This window comes from Oculina patagonica, chromosome 1, assembly GCF_052425735.1.
Source record: "Oculina patagonica isolate OP01 chromosome 1, crgOcupat, whole genome shotgun sequence".
Taxonomy (NCBI): Eukaryota; Metazoa; Cnidaria; class Anthozoa; order Scleractinia; family Oculinidae; genus Oculina; species Oculina patagonica.
Genome location: NC_135758.1, coordinates 6702563 through 6717884, shown reverse-complemented (window position 1 = coordinate 6717884; position 15322 = coordinate 6702563). Strand labels below are relative to the sequence as shown.

The 15322-nt window shown below is 38.5% G+C and overlaps 1 protein-coding gene across 2 annotated transcripts; it reads right to left on the bottom strand.

Annotated features, from left to right (window-relative positions):
- Positions 1 to 122: 122 nt before the first annotated feature.
- Positions 123 to 14936, bottom strand: LOC144653845 (lamin-B1.S-like). 2 transcript variants are annotated; one of them, XM_078513955.1, is made up of 12 exons: positions 14476 to 14936; positions 13517 to 13799; positions 11713 to 11859; positions 10727 to 10852; positions 9378 to 9503; positions 8619 to 8839; positions 6971 to 7100; positions 5908 to 6015; positions 4915 to 5034; positions 3803 to 3865; positions 3639 to 3728; positions 123 to 557 (listed from the first exon to the last, which is right to left on the bottom strand). In XM_078513955.1, the coding sequence occupies exons 1-12, from the start codon at positions 14841 to 14843 to the stop codon at positions 525 to 527; spliced, it is 1815 nt and encodes a 604-aa protein (XP_078370081.1). In that variant the 5' UTR covers positions 14844 to 14936; the 3' UTR covers positions 123 to 524. The 2 variants fall into 2 exon arrangements, with proteins under 2 accessions (XP_078370081.1, XP_078370089.1); XM_078513963.1 differs by having other exon boundaries at positions 3639 to 3725.
- Between the last annotated feature and the right edge of the window lie 386 nt (positions 14937 to 15322).

Genomic DNA, 15322 nt, shown 5'->3' with positions numbered 1-15322 from the left:
ACGAAAGTTTATATGTTTGTAATATAGACAAAAAAAATTATTATCTAGTACAAAATGCGTAGCCTCGCAAGAGTACTTGTTTTTTTAAAACACACGTTCTTAAACCACACCTTAAAACACAATGTTTTTAGAACACACTTTCTTTATTTTTACTCTCCCTTTGTTAATTACTGACAAAACTACGCCAAGAATATCAGAAACATTCATAAAATACACTTTCTTAAAGCACACTTTAGAATACCTTTTTTCTTTTTTTTTTTTTTTAAAAAAGCGAACTTTCTATTAAACTCGGGCAGGAGTAAAATTTGACTTTTAAGATACTAAGAAACAATATCCAGAAAACACTGTTACACTGAGGAATCTGTGACGTTCTGCCGTTTAAATCACTAGCTTAATCGCTCTACACCTTTAAGCCCCGCTAGTTCTGAATCCCTCATTCTCTATTCCCCCCTACAATAAGGCATGACTTACTAAAAACATAAAAAGCTCAACAAATTAAAAGATTAAAACAGTAGTCATATTTTTTACTGAATTATGCAGCTTTTTCTACCCTCAACCTAGAAAAGAAAGCAAAAAAAGAAAGATAAATATATACAGAAAGCAATATACAACAACGAAGAAGCTTACTCTACAACAATACAGTAGAACCCCGGTAACTCGAACTCGGATAACTCGAACAACCCCGCTAACTCGAACTAACTTCCATTTCCCTTGGATTTGACTCCACTTTTCAGTCATTTTTACTCGGTTAGGGACTGGTCAATAAGTATCAGGGGGGGTGGGCTGGAGCAATTGGAAAAGAAGTGGCTCAAAAATTTGTGACCCACCCCTTCCGTCTGGCTCAAAACCGACTAACCCACCCCTGACAGGGGGTTGAAAATTACATGACCCACCCCCTTTGCTAAAAAAAAATCAAGGGACCTATCATTTCTTTATCATCTGTTAGGGGTTGGAGATTTTTTATTTGACTTCAGCTTTTTAAGTGAAATTCCCTACATAGACATTTTCCCTGATGAACACTGCTGTTCCATGTACGTCTTTTTTCCATTTCTTGACACACCAAAGAAGGATGAATTTATCACTTCTCATACTAGCCTTTTGTAAGTTTTTCACATATTTGTGTGTAAAGTCCATGGGGAAATTTAGACACAAACATATGCAAAAAACTGAATCAGTATATGATATTAATTCATAATCAATTATATATTGAAGAGTTCATATTTTTATACAGAAATTAATAACATAAATAAAATACAACCACTGTCCATCATTCATATTTGCAAATTGTTTGAGAAATATATCTTATTATTAAATTTTCAGCCACGGATATTGCATTTCTAGCATTCTGATTGGTTCACTCAATCCCGGTTGTCAGCTCGTATACCTTAGTTTGACCTTATTTGGAAAATGATTGCGTTACTTTTGCCAAGCTAAAATTTTTCTACGGGAAGCGACAGTTCCATCGGAAAAATGGTTGAAAAACAGCAAATTTGGCGAACTTTATGAACAAAAAATAATCAGCGGTGCCTACCACAACCACAGAAATGTCATAGTAAAATTAACTACGCAAAACAAAAGGATTGATGCGAAAAGTTTAATTAATAACACTTGTAAACACACAACAAGAGCGAGTCAATAAAGTAGAAAAGCAGCAAATAATTTACGAAAGAACGGCAAACTGACACAGTTTCATTCAGTGTACGTCATAAAACTAGGCTCAGCACTTCCGTAAAGTTTGTTACCTTTCAATCTTGGTTTTGTCCTTTTATACTTCAACAAACCTGTTCCACTTTAAGCTGAATTTCGCTTCAAATAATATAGCAGTCTTGATGACAGCCGTGGAGCCGTAAAGAAGTACAATGTAAACACTTGCTTCGTTCGACTTGCACAAGACTTGTAGTTTCCAGAAAAGCTTTTGCTTAGGATCTTCTCGTAAATCTTAACTGTTGTCACAATTTCCAGGATATTTAGACGACTTTAGAGGGGATTGTTCGAGGAAAATCTTGGAAAGAAAACTCTCTGGCTCGCTTTCCTCGTATGTTTCATTCAACTCAAGAAGTGAAACCGCGCCAGAAATTTTCGCGCCTCCTCATACTATCACTTCGTTTACATCAAAATGAAATGTCCAGTCGATTTAAACTTGAGAAGAATTTAATAAAACAATTATTCCATTCGCCCTTGTTGGATACGAGTCGTTATAGCCAACTCGGCGCTTCGCGCCTCGTTGGCTATTTACCACCTCGTATCCAACGCGGGCTCATGGAATAATTGTTAATTAACCACGCGCGAGGGCCGTACTGGGCGAATATTAGCCCGAGGTCTTGACAGTACGGTCCCGAGCAAGCTTGGTTAATAAGAGATTTATTACACGACTAGAAACTTTGTGTAGTGGGAATTGCTACCCGGTAGATGTCGTGGAAAACAATGTGCGGCAGAACTTTTACGCTCGCTATTTATTTCTGTGTTTAAGGTCATTTCATTTTCAAAGCAATAAAAACTCCGAAAAAATCTTGCAAAAAAAATCTAGCAAAAATCTTGCGCTAAATCGCGAGGGAATTAGCGCGGGATCATCCGGGACAAAACCCGGTCCGATACTTGGAAAATATCGGCCCTCGCAGGACCGGAAATTAAGTAATCTGATTGACTGATTTAGTTATTAGCCCTCGGACCACCTTAGTTGTGTAATAAAAGAGTTTACTGGTATTTAAAGGCCTAAAGCCCAGCGTGAATCTATGCAGGTTGAAGAGAGTCAGGTTAAACTAATGATATGATTACAAGCCATCTAGGGGGGTCAGGGGGTATGCTCCCCGGGAAAATTTTATATTTGGGCCTTTTGAAATCGCTAGAAATTCATTTAAAACTGCTTACATGGAGAAATTTATCAATTTTATATACTGATGAATACAACTTTTCTTGGAACTATAACAGTTAAAAGTAAGTGAATAAATAAGATGACCCACCCCCTACGTGTAGATCAAAATTACATAACCCACCCCTTTTCGAGGGCTCAAAAACTGATGACCCACCCCCTTTCTGCTCCGGCCCACCCCCCCCCCCCCCCCCCCTGTACTTATTGACCAGTCCCTTAACTCGAACTCGAATAACTCGAAAACCCCGCTAACTCGAACTAAATTTCGTTTCCTTTGAACAAAATTTGGGTCAAATTTACCCCGATAACTCGAATTTCGGTTCTTGCAACTCACTACGGTTGCCTATTGATCAGAGCAAGGCTGCAACGAACAGATCAAGTATTTGACAGCCATTTTCCACTCTTATCATAAGAATGTATGGTCGTGTTAGACTTTCTGACAAGATAAGTTTAATATGCACTGTACTGTATACTGAAGTGCTGAAAAATTAGCAAACTATCAATTATTTACTTGGCAAATTACTGTATTTAATCCGGACCCCGGTAACTCGAACTGTTTTCGTTTTCCGACAGAGTTCGAGTTAACGGGGTTCTACTGTAATTTCCTCTACATAATGTAGGTGTATTATTTTTGAGGCGTGGGGGTTGGTGTAACGGCGGAGAACTATTTTAAGATTCATTTCAAGGCTAAGAGGCGGGGGAGGAGGGGGGAATACAAAAACCTATATGGCATGTTAAGCAAAATATGTTTGGACACCACAGCACTCACCTGACGTAGTCCAGGAATTATTTCACGGTTGTCAGTTTGGTCAGTCCTTATCACACGCACTTCTTCACTTATTGCAGTAATGGCCTCCTGCTAACAAAAAAATAAAATGAGTGAGGAAGAGATGATTACTAAACGAGAAGAGAGTGTAAAAGAAATGTTCTTACTTGAACATCAGTTTCGTCACTTCTGATGATAGTGACTTCTTCATGTACTTCAGAGGCTGCTTCCTGCAAATATAAAAAACCTAAATCAAAATATAAATTAAATAATACAAATAAAATAAATATACCTCCCCGCCGAAGGTAGCATTGACAATAACAAAAGCGGGGCCAAGTAGGCCTTTCTCGATTATGCTACCATTTTTTTCGGCATTTTTTGGGAAAACGAGCATTTTTTTTTTCGTTTTTTCTTGAAAAAGAATTGCTAGCATTTTCTGTCATTTTTCATGACTGTGATCCAGATTTCAGCACTCAGAACTCAGAAGGATAAATAATCCTAAAGTTTCACAATTTTGATTACTTAATTTGATTGTTTTCTGTCTGTTTCGACTGTTTGTGCGTTGTGTTACTTATTTACTTGTGTTGTGTTACTTGTGTGTGTTTTTTTTAATTTTTTTAAATAATTTTTTCTATTTTTTTTTAAATAATTTGTTTTAAATATATATATATATTTTTTATAAACAAACAATTATTAAGTATCACCTGTTGTTGATATGAGCATACAATGTAAGAGTTTGTACGTTTTGTTTGAAATAAAACAGAGCATTCTTTGGAATTCAAGTGGCATTTTTTAAAGAAATCAGGCATTATTTTAGCATTTTTTTGGCTTTATGCGAGAATTTCTAGTAGCATTAAATGCCAGTTTTACTAGCATAATCGAGAAAGGCCTAGGGGCAAGCCACGTCTGATGAGTAAAATTAGCAAGTAAGTTAAAGTAACATTGACATGAAGCGTAACATCACTGGACATCGCCAATCAATTGTTATTTTCTGAGAAAATAGGATAATTATATCATGTAGCATTGTACATTTTATCTTATTTTATCTTATTATCTTAAGATCTCCGGTTTTTTGCATCGCGTTCATTCAAACATTCTAAGCTTTCAAAATCCACAAAATTAACAGAAAAAAGTATGGGGGAATGCAGAATTTAAAACATTATTTACGTTGAAAATGAGCAAGACCCAATCGTCTAAAGGCATTACAACGACTGGAAAATAAATTCAAGTTCAAAGCATTTTTCCCCACCTTCTTGTCGGTAAACTAACAAACACAAACCTGGCCATCAGAATCCCTCAAAACTGTCTTTGTTTCTTTGCCCACACCCCAGCTCGCCTTCTGTCTAAATACCAGATCTGTTGGTGGTTTGTGTTGACCGCCAGCTTTGGATGCCCAAATCTAGAAAGGCACAAAAGTTCGAAGTTGAAGCGGAATAGTGGCGAATCTAGGGGTGCTGCCCGGACCCCCTCCCCTCACACCCCCGCCTCTTTTGCCGCAAGACAGAGCCCATCTTCGCTACCCCGTCCTAAGACAACATGAAGCAACCCAAGCCAAGATATGGAGTGCGTCATTTAGAAAAGAATTCACTATACCACATATGATTTTAACATTTTAGCTTTTGTCAGTGTTGTATCAGCGATACCGGTTCGATCTCAAGGGTTGCCATCCTTTTATTTTATTTGAAATAAAAAATGTACTTTCTGGTTTAGGTTTTTGATGTTTAAGGCATTCCGTTTCACTGTTATTAGTTTCTTCGTGTAAGCACTTGGAAGAAAGCACTTGTTTCTTCCTCGAAGGATCCGCTGTCTCCCAGTTTGTTTCTTTGTTCGTTTTTTCAACGGTTTTATGACTGATCGATAGCTTCTTGTCCATGATTCTGAATTGACGACCGGATTGGTTTAGAGTTGGTCCTCAGAAGAAGCGTTTGTCCAGTAGAAGTTCAGTAGTATTTTGCCTAAAGAGCGTATTTTGCCTACGATTATCGTATGCGACACGCTAACGCCATGACTAGAACACGAATCGCGTCGTGTAAATCAACCTACCACATCCTTACGACAGACGCGCGTGAGTAAATGGTCGTAAGTCGTGTCGTAGGCCTGTCGCCCTCCTCCGCAGATGCTCCTTTAGTAGAGGTGAAAAGGCGAAAAAAACAAGGCACCGCGCGCTTACTTTTCACCTCTCCCCATTTCCCAGCCCGTGCCAAAAATTTTAAATTGGCAGTCTAAACAAACAGGTAGAGGAAATATCGATATATAAGAAGATTCTACTTACTGTAACATACGATCCACTTTTCAAAACATATTTGGAAGTGAACTTGTAAATGACTGGTGGTTTACCATCAACTGATCTTTCCACACTCCAACCACCAAGAGGGAAATCCTAGAAGCCGACAGTACAACAAACGACAATATAGTACAAATTAACGCAATGTTAATTTTAATAAAATAGAGCTTGCTTTGGTTTTGCATTACTACGCTCAGTGATTGGCTCATGAAACTTGCACAACTTTCTCGGCCAATCAGAAGTAAAACCAAAACAAATTGTGATTCGCTCGCGCACTTTTTCCCGCGCTTCGTGCCGGCTTCGTGTATTTGCTTCGTTTTCATTGGTTCAGTGGATTGCCTGTGTCCTTTGTGAATGGCCAGAGTGATTACCTTGGTTTTGGTTTTACGTAACTCAATTGAAAATTGCTCTATAGCTGGATATATTTTTCAAAACGTGGTTCATACTAATTTCGCCGCTTTCACTGCAACTCACTCACAACGCTTTTTTAAAAACTCGTACATAGGAATTCATCATCAACTAGCTATATATAGTAATTTTTGTCCCGGCTGACAACATGAAGGGCCACGCATGTTATGATTAACAATAATTCCATGAACGCGCATTGGATATGATATGGTGGATAGTCAACGACGCGCGTAGCGCCGAGTTAGCTACAGTCAAACCTCGATTATCCGGACCTCGATTATCCGGATTTCTCGATTATCCGGACTTCCTTCCCTGGTCCCAATTCAATGGCTAAATTCATAATGTTTTATCCTTCCATGAGGTCAAAAACATCGTTGAGTGTTTGATCGTTCGACGCCGCAAGTTAGCAACCACGTGTAGTCACCAGGCCCAATACGAAAAGATGTACAACTAGTACTGCTCAATATCCAACAAGCGCGTAATAATTGTTTTATTAAAAATATCTAAAGAATTGCGATATTCAGTGAGCTCCCCGGCTGTATTCGCTGTTCAACGCGTACACCTACCATATTTGTGGTCCATGGTATATATGAGCTCACATAACCATGACCTGTAAACCAATCAAAACTCAGGAATTGCTTACTTTAGATCCATTGTTGTACAACTGAACAAATTTGCCGTCAGCGCTTGCCTCCTCAATCTGAATACATCCTTCGTAGTCAGGTACTTCAATTCGTCTACGCTTACGTTTACTTGGGGACGTGATGTTCCACCTGCAAGAATATTTTACAGGCCACGTTTGTATTGGTAGACAAAAAAAAAAAAAAAAAACAGGTCAAACAAGGGAAATGTATATCGAGTGATATTTATTATATAGGGTACGTGCGCGGCAGCCATGTTGGGGGAGTAAAACAATAAAACCATTCTCCTTTGGGAAAAAGTTTCATTTCTATGCAAATAATATTTTATTGTTTACTCCTCCAACATGGCCGCCGCGCACAGACTCTATAAACTGCGGTTGTTTATTGGGATTTTGACCACCGAGAAAAACAGTATCACGACGTGTGTAAAATGACGATAATTTTTACGTGTTTGATATCACCAATCACGTGCTGACAAGTTTGCCATGTTTCAAGGGTGAATGAGCCAAAGTTTATCGATATTAAGTCGAAACATCTTCGGATCTTCCTCGGAAACTTCGGCAATCTTTGGGAAAATTCGGAAAAAGTCTATATATCACACCTGATATCTCCGAGCCTAAGGACAAGTTACAGTCTCGTGGTTACTCGTTTACATATGTTTGACCAATCACCTTTCAGATGGCGTGATTCTTTTTATTTTTGCATGGATTTAAGAGCGGTTTTTAGTTGAGTATCGAAAGTAATACGCATTTGCTTTGGTTTTGCATTACTAGTACGCTTAGTGATTGGTTCAAAAATCTCGCGCCACTTTCTCAATCAATCAACAGTAAAACGAAAACCAATCATTGCTTAGCTACAACAAAGCACGACACCATAAGCTGTTTTAGCTTTAAGTTTTATCGCGAGTAAATAAAAGTTGTTGTTGTCGTTGTTGGCTCGTTCGCGCACGTTTTCCCGCGCTTCGTGCTAGCTACATGTATTTACTTTGAGATTTGAATTGGTTCAATGTCTCTTGTGATTGGTCAGAGTGATAACTCCTGTTTTGGTTTTACAAACAGCGCTCTATGTCTTTGTTATTTCCGCATATCGTTATTAATTAAAGGCTCGCGGAAAAAAACCTGCGAAAGTTAATATTAATCCGCAGAAAGGAAATGGAACGATGTTAATCGCTCACTTGCTATAACACGGGTTGTAACTATATATTTGTCATGACAACCGATAAAGATTTTCTTCGTATTATTAATAATAAAAATCTATCAGTTTTTGGACTCAGCGCTTTGTACTTTTTTCAGTTTTTGTACGTGTTTCTTGGAATATCGCTTACGAAAAAATGTTTTACTGGCCAATTTTGCGCAATTTTCGCTAATTTTAACGCCCGCAAAAAGGCTGGGAAATTAGAGTTATTTTAAAGAAAGCATGTGACAGGTTCCGTCCCAGTTAGAACCTAAAATGCAGAAAACGGAAGAAAAAAACTAAAACATTTCATAGAAACAGCTGTTTTATATTGAATTTCTTCATTTTGTTTTTATATGTTATAAGTCAATAAAAGAAGTCTGGGAGACTGGGTTCCAGTGATCCAAAATTTCCGTGGCAAAGTTCTCAGTGGATAAAATCTATGTTTTTTAACATCATAACTACAGTTTCTCATACCTTGCTTCTTCTTCTTCAATCATCTTTCTATAAGCTATAATATCCGAGTCCAGCGCACTCTTCACTCCCATGAGGGACTCGTCATATTTGAAGTCGGACTGAATCCTCTTCTGGAGTTCTTTGATTTGAGCATCTCGGTTAGCAATAGTTTCCTCGGCCCTCTTTTGGTCACCTGCTCGCAATTTTTCCAAATCTTCAATTCTCAGTTCCAAGCTTGCGTGCTACAGATAGATAAAAAACATAAAAACTTCCGCAAGTTTTAAGACAGGGTGTTGTTTTCAACATTCGCCAGGTAATGATATCTTCAAGTTGCTTGCAACAATTTTAAGTGCATAGAAGTAAGGACACGTTGGAGTAAAAGATATATACTTAAAGACCTTCTGCAGGTTATAGGCTCAACTTCTGCCAACGAAAACAATATTCCAGTTAACCCACCCTCCCCCCTCCTTCGGTGTCCGAATTAGAAAGGCTTAACTGTACTTTCCTTGCATCAGAGAAATCAAGTCGTTTCTTTTCAGCTCATTTCCAAACAGTTCCTTAGTGAGAAGCCTACCCAAAATGCCTTACAAAGTTGTATATAAGCTCAGGGCTTACAACCGGCATTTCACATGTATCTCCAGAAGATACTCGGATGGTAGTAATGACTTTTTGCATCTTTGTTATATAAATAAGCAGGGAAGATATGTCCACTGAATAATTAAAGGGATTTACTTTGAAATCACAGTAAACAAAAAGTGAAGAATGTTATTTCCATATTACCTTTGACTGCCACTGGCCAATCTGTGCTTTGAGATTTTCGACACTAATGGACAAAGTTCTGTTTTCTTCTCGAACATTTGACAACTCCTCCCAGTCGTTTGCACACATCTGCTGCAGCTCTTCATACTAAAGAGGTAATAGTACATGACCCGTGAGTGCTTATATAGTTACGTCAACTTCCTAATAATGGTACAATGGCAGTTAATTAACCCTATTCAGACCGGGCTTTTTTTGGACCTTCTCAGACCGGGGGGGGGGCTTCGGAAGCCTCCCCCCCCCCCCCCATGTAACTTCCAGAATATTTAAGCAATCAACATGAAACTTATAGGATGTATTGTAAGTCCGAAACTGTTTCTTTTGGTATACGTCACGTGGGATGGTGACGTCACATCACGTGACAATTACATCATGATGTCAAAACAGCCGCCATCTTGGATCCGCCATCTTGGATTTCAAAATTTTTTCAAAATGCTAGAAAACCACCCAAAATTACCGCAAAGTACTCAAAATAAATAAAAATGTGCTTTAAACCCGTAAAAATGTAAAAATAATTCCATTTAAGTTGATTTTTATAAACAGAAACACGCAAAATTACAAATTTGGGAAAACATGCCTGTCAAAATGCCGTTGCCATGGTGATGTCAAGTTACTGACACATCATCCAACCCAACTAAATTGTTGCCAGATAAATTTTAGGAAAACTCAGAAAGTTTGGCAGCGTTTGGTTAAATCTTAAAAAAGTTATAAAAGTTCAAAGTCAGAGCGGGTCTCAAAAGCCCCTCCTCCCCGGTCTGAATAGCGTTAATCTTATAGCCCATTCACATCAAAGCTAAATCACATTTTGAACACATTTTTAAATTGTTTTTTTTTTTCGCTAAATTAAGTCGCTAACAGATGCTTGCCGACTTTTAACTTGACAAAAAAAAAAGCATATGTTAGAACTTTTAAAATACTTGAACCCTAAGTATGTAACATTCAGTCTCAGTTTTAAGTTTCATTTTTTCTCGCTTAGCCTGGTTTAGAATGGAGTATAAGTTATAACGTTTCAAGTTGATAAGGATCAAGTGATTTCATTAAAGCAAGGAGTCCAAAAGTGTCAGTACTTTTAATTAATTTGCATTCTTTTTTGCAGTTATTATCCAATCAGAAGCCGAGAACGGCTTCCAGTAAAATTCTGGTTGGAATAAACTGCACGCCATTACAGCACATTGAAACAAAAGTAAACTTTCGAAGTACATAAAAGCATTTGAAACGTTATAACGATGCAAGACACAACCACAATGAACTAGTAAATATTTGAGCACTTTGCCAAAACCAAAAGTGAAAGTTATTATTTCTATATTTTATACCTTGGACTTCCACTGGTTACGCTCTGATTTGAGATTTTCGACAGTCATTGTCAAAGTTCTCTTTTTTTCTCGAACAGCTGACAACTCTTCCGCAATTTTTGCATACATCTCCTGCAGCTCAGCATACTAGGAAATAATAATACGAAAACCAAGGCTGTAGGTTTGTTAACAACTAAAAAAGAGTAAAGCAGGGGGCTAAAGTTTTTTTACGTGTGGGACGGAAGAGTTCAAGCCGGTTTTTTTTTTTTTTTTTTTTTTTAAAAAAAATCTGAAACAGTGGTAAGGAAGCTATCAATCATACAGTAAAGCCAACCGAAGTGACAGATTTCTACAGGGGATTCTCACTTATGACTAAAATTCATGTACACCAGTCGCGCTCATGCTCTGAGGCAGTTAGAGCTATACAGGAGGGTCTTGGAAGGCTGGTTTAGTGAAAACTGGGCCCATGTCGTAACTTCCTGTACATTGCTAGGTTTCTCCAAAATATGACTGTAAGAGAAAGTGATAATGCAGCTTAGTGAATACGATGAAAAATGGAATTCATTCTGCCAGGAACAGGAACCTACAGTTGGGGCTGTTTAACAAAGCCACCCAGAAGACAGAATGAACTGGCCATTCGGCAGAGAGGTGTCTCTTGTAAAGGTAGAGATGTGACCCAGAGAGGGTGGCCTGTGCTCCCAAGATTTGGCCATACGAGGAGGCTCCGCCACCAAGGGGTACCATTTCAGGCCGGAGGTATATAAAAGCGCAGTTTAAGTATACGAAAGGGTGTGGGAGAATGTTATTTAGGTATTAAAAAGGGCCTTCCAAAGCATCTAACGGTTGATTGATCTGAGTATTTTAAGAGGTATTTCTACTGTAGGAATGAGAAAGGGGTATCATGCAAGTATTGAGTGTCATATCGATCGAGGTGTCCACGAGAAGAGGTCCCTCTATAGTTCAGAGCTTTGCTGTCGATTGTGAAGAGTTTGTGTTATTCTCCTTACCTTAGAATTGTGACGTTTTTCATCTTCTTTCCTGAGTTCTTCCAGCTTCTTGGCCAAATTTTCTTCATACTGGACTTTCATTTGAGACATAATTTCAATGCGCTTTGACTCTTCGATTCGTAACAGAGAGCGGAACTCAACTATTTCCTAAAGAAAAGACGAAAATAAACTTATATGTCATCAATCTCGTCACATCGCATCTATCACATCAGTATATCACATCACATCACATTACATCTCATCACATCACATCACATCACATCACATCTCATCTCATCACATCGCATCACATCACATCACATCACATCACATCTCATCACATCTCATCTCATCACATCACATCACATCATCACATCTAATCTCATCTCATCTCATCTCATCACATCACATCACATTACACATCACATCTCATCACATCACATCACATCACATCACATCACATCACATCATATCATATCGCATCTCATCTCATCTCATCACATCACATCACATCACATCATCACATCTAATCTCATCTCATCTCATCTCATCACATCACATCACATTACACATCACATCTCATCTCATCACATCACATCACATCACATCATATCATATCGCATCTCATCACATCTCATCACATCACATCAAAAAAAATCTCCTCACATCTCATCGCATCGCATCACATCACATCTCATTTGATCTCATCTCATCACATCTCATCACATCTTATCTCATCTCATCTCATCTCATCTCATCTCATCACATCACATTACACATTACATCTCATCACATCACATCACATCACATCTCATCTCATCACATCACATCAAAAAAATCTCATCACATCTCATTAGGGACGGACCATTATTTTTTTGGAGGGGGGGGGGGGGAAGAAAAATATTCAAAAAAAAATTGTTTGCAGGGCCTGGAAAGACAAAATAAATTGTTTGCAATAACGATATGTATAATAAAAAGTAGTAAGAATTTCGAAAAAACTGTTGCAGAGGTGCATAAACTAAAAAAAAACGTTTGCAGACGAAAATGTTTCATCCCCCCCTCCCAAGAAAATAATGGTCCGTCCCTTACATCTCATCACATCACATCACATCACATCACATCACATCACATCACATCTCATCACATCACATCAAAAAAAATTTCATCACATCTCATCTCATCACATCTCATCTCATCTCATCTCATCTCATCTCATCTCATCACATCTCATCTCATCTCATCTCATCACATCACATCACATCACATCAAAAAAAAACTCATTACATCTCATCTCATCTCGTCTCGTCTTATCACATCAATCTCATCTCATCACATCACATCACATCACACATCACATCGAATCTCATCACATCTCATCATATCGCATCGCATCGCATCTCATCACATTACATCTCATTACATCTCATCACATCTCATCACATCATCAAAAAAATCTCATCACATCTCATCTCGTCTCGTCTTATCACATCGCATCTCATCTCATCACATCACATCTCATCTCATCGCATCACATCACATTTCATCTCAACCCATCTCATCTCATCACATCACATCACATCTCATCTCATCTCATCTCATCTCATCTCATCTCATCTCATCTCATCACATCACATCACATCACATCACATCACATCACATTTCATCTCATCTCATCTCATCACATCACATCACATCACATATCGCATCGCATCACATCACATCACATCACATCACATTCCAAATATTTGGAACAGCTCCCGAAAACTATCAGATGCGATCATCTTAAAACTAGTTTTTTAACAACTAAGATAGTTAAAAGTCTAACCTCTTCATGTTTTTTCTTCATAGAAACGAGTTCTGCATCCCTTATCTGTAGTCTGCTTTCAAGGTCCACCCTTAAAAGGCGCTCTTGTTCAAGGCCATAGTTAGCTAACTCCAGAGCTTCTTTCAGCTCTTGGCATTCTTTCCTCAGCTCCTGTACAACAGCTTCTAAGTTCCTGACTTCTTGATTAACTGCTGCTAGCTGCCCTTCTTTGTCAGATAGTTTCCTCTGAGCTGCTTTTAAGGCATCTTGGGTCTTCTTGTGCGCTGCGATCTCTTTATCAAGCCTTCATGTGAAGAGTGAAAAGAAAATTTAGGTGAATTCATTGCTTCGCGGATATTGGGCGGAACGCTTCCACCGTTTTGCTGTAACTACAGGTAAAATAGACAAGCAATCAGTTTGTTTTGTCAAAACGCGATTTAATACATGACTATCCGTTTGCTTGCTTTTCATGCGGTTTGATCTCGCATTTGATTGGTAGATACGCAATTAACATGCCAAAGTCTAACAAAGAGTTCACGGTTTCCTGATTCGCACAGTGTTAACCGCCGGAAGGAAGCGTTTCGCGTCTTGCACAAAACAAAAGGTTAGAATACTTAGGGTTTAAAAACCACAACATACTAGGAGAAACTGTTCTGTATGCCTTCCACCCATCGCCACAAACTAGCAACGAAAATTTGTCCAAAAGAAATTTCAAGTTACAATTTGGTCATCCGTACACCGAGATGTCGTGACGAAAAACACACTTCAGAAGAGTACCGTTCTTTTTGTGCATTCGACTTTGCTGTTACTCCTAACAACAACATAGGTTTAACGGATAATCCTTGTCACTGAATAACGTAGTTTTCATAAATTTTGTTTAAGTTACAAAGGCATAATCCCCCCCCCCCCCCCTCACTGCGGTGCAGAATTGCCCATAATTTTTGGACAATTAGTATTAAAAGAACAAATCATGAACTTACTTCTTCTTGAATTCATCCGCCAATGCCGCGTTCTTCCTATTATCGATCTGTAGGCGTTCTTTCTGCCTTGTGGCCTCTTCGAGCAGCCGATTTACCTCTGCTAGCTTCGATTCAAAGAAACTTCTCAGGTTTTCTAACTCTGTTTCCGCCCTCCTCTTCGATATAGTGATTTCGGATGTCAACTTTGTGTTCGACTCTACCAAGATTTTCTTCTCTTCTATCAACTCGCTGTTCGACCCTTCCAAAGCTCGGAGTTTGTCGAGAAACGAGGCAAGACGTTCATTCAATCGCTTAAGTTCTTCTTCTTTCTTCTCTAGGAAATAACGAAGCGCTCCCTTTGTCGGGGAAGTTGGCGGTAAAGTCGTCATTTTGGAAAGCAATTCAGTTCAGCAGACGCGATACGTTTGTTATTCGCTCCAAACGGATACGGTTAATTTGTTTCTGAGATGTTATTTTCACCAACATGCGATTATTTAAATTGCTGGTGCATGTAAGTTGAAGTGCCTAGTATTAAAATCTACATGTGTTGAATGAAACTCGGAAAACCGTCAACTACCAATCAGATGCGAGACGCCATAGCAATTAGCCAGAAGGGTTGTATTTTATAGCTGTAGTCACGACATAAAACAACGAGTTCTAAAGTTGATACCCCTTCCGAAACTAGTTGAACCATTCTTCTTAACTTTACTATTTCACAGTCGCGACACATGCGTAGGACAGTGAACGACTTTTTAGTAATATATGTTAAACTCAGTGGATGTGACAAAAAGGCAACGGTTTCACGGATCACCTCAGGCAACTTTTTTTTTTTTTGCGGTTTCATCATTCATCTGCTGATTGGTAGCGA

Excerpts from the sequence above, each read along its gene's own strand:
- LOC144653845 (XM_078513955.1), bottom strand. The coding sequence starts at position 14,843 with ATGACGACTTTACCGCCAACTTCCCCGACAAAGGGAGCGCTTCGTTAT. Across the intron at positions 8,840-9,377 it reads TTGGCCAGTGGCAGTCAAAG|CACGCAAGCTTGGAACTGAG; the intron begins GTAATATGGAAA and ends ATCTATCTGTAG. Across the intron at positions 3,866-4,914 it reads TGAGGGATTCTGATGGCCAG|GAAGCAGCCTCTGAAGTACA; the intron begins GTTTGTGTTTGT and ends TTATATTTGCAG.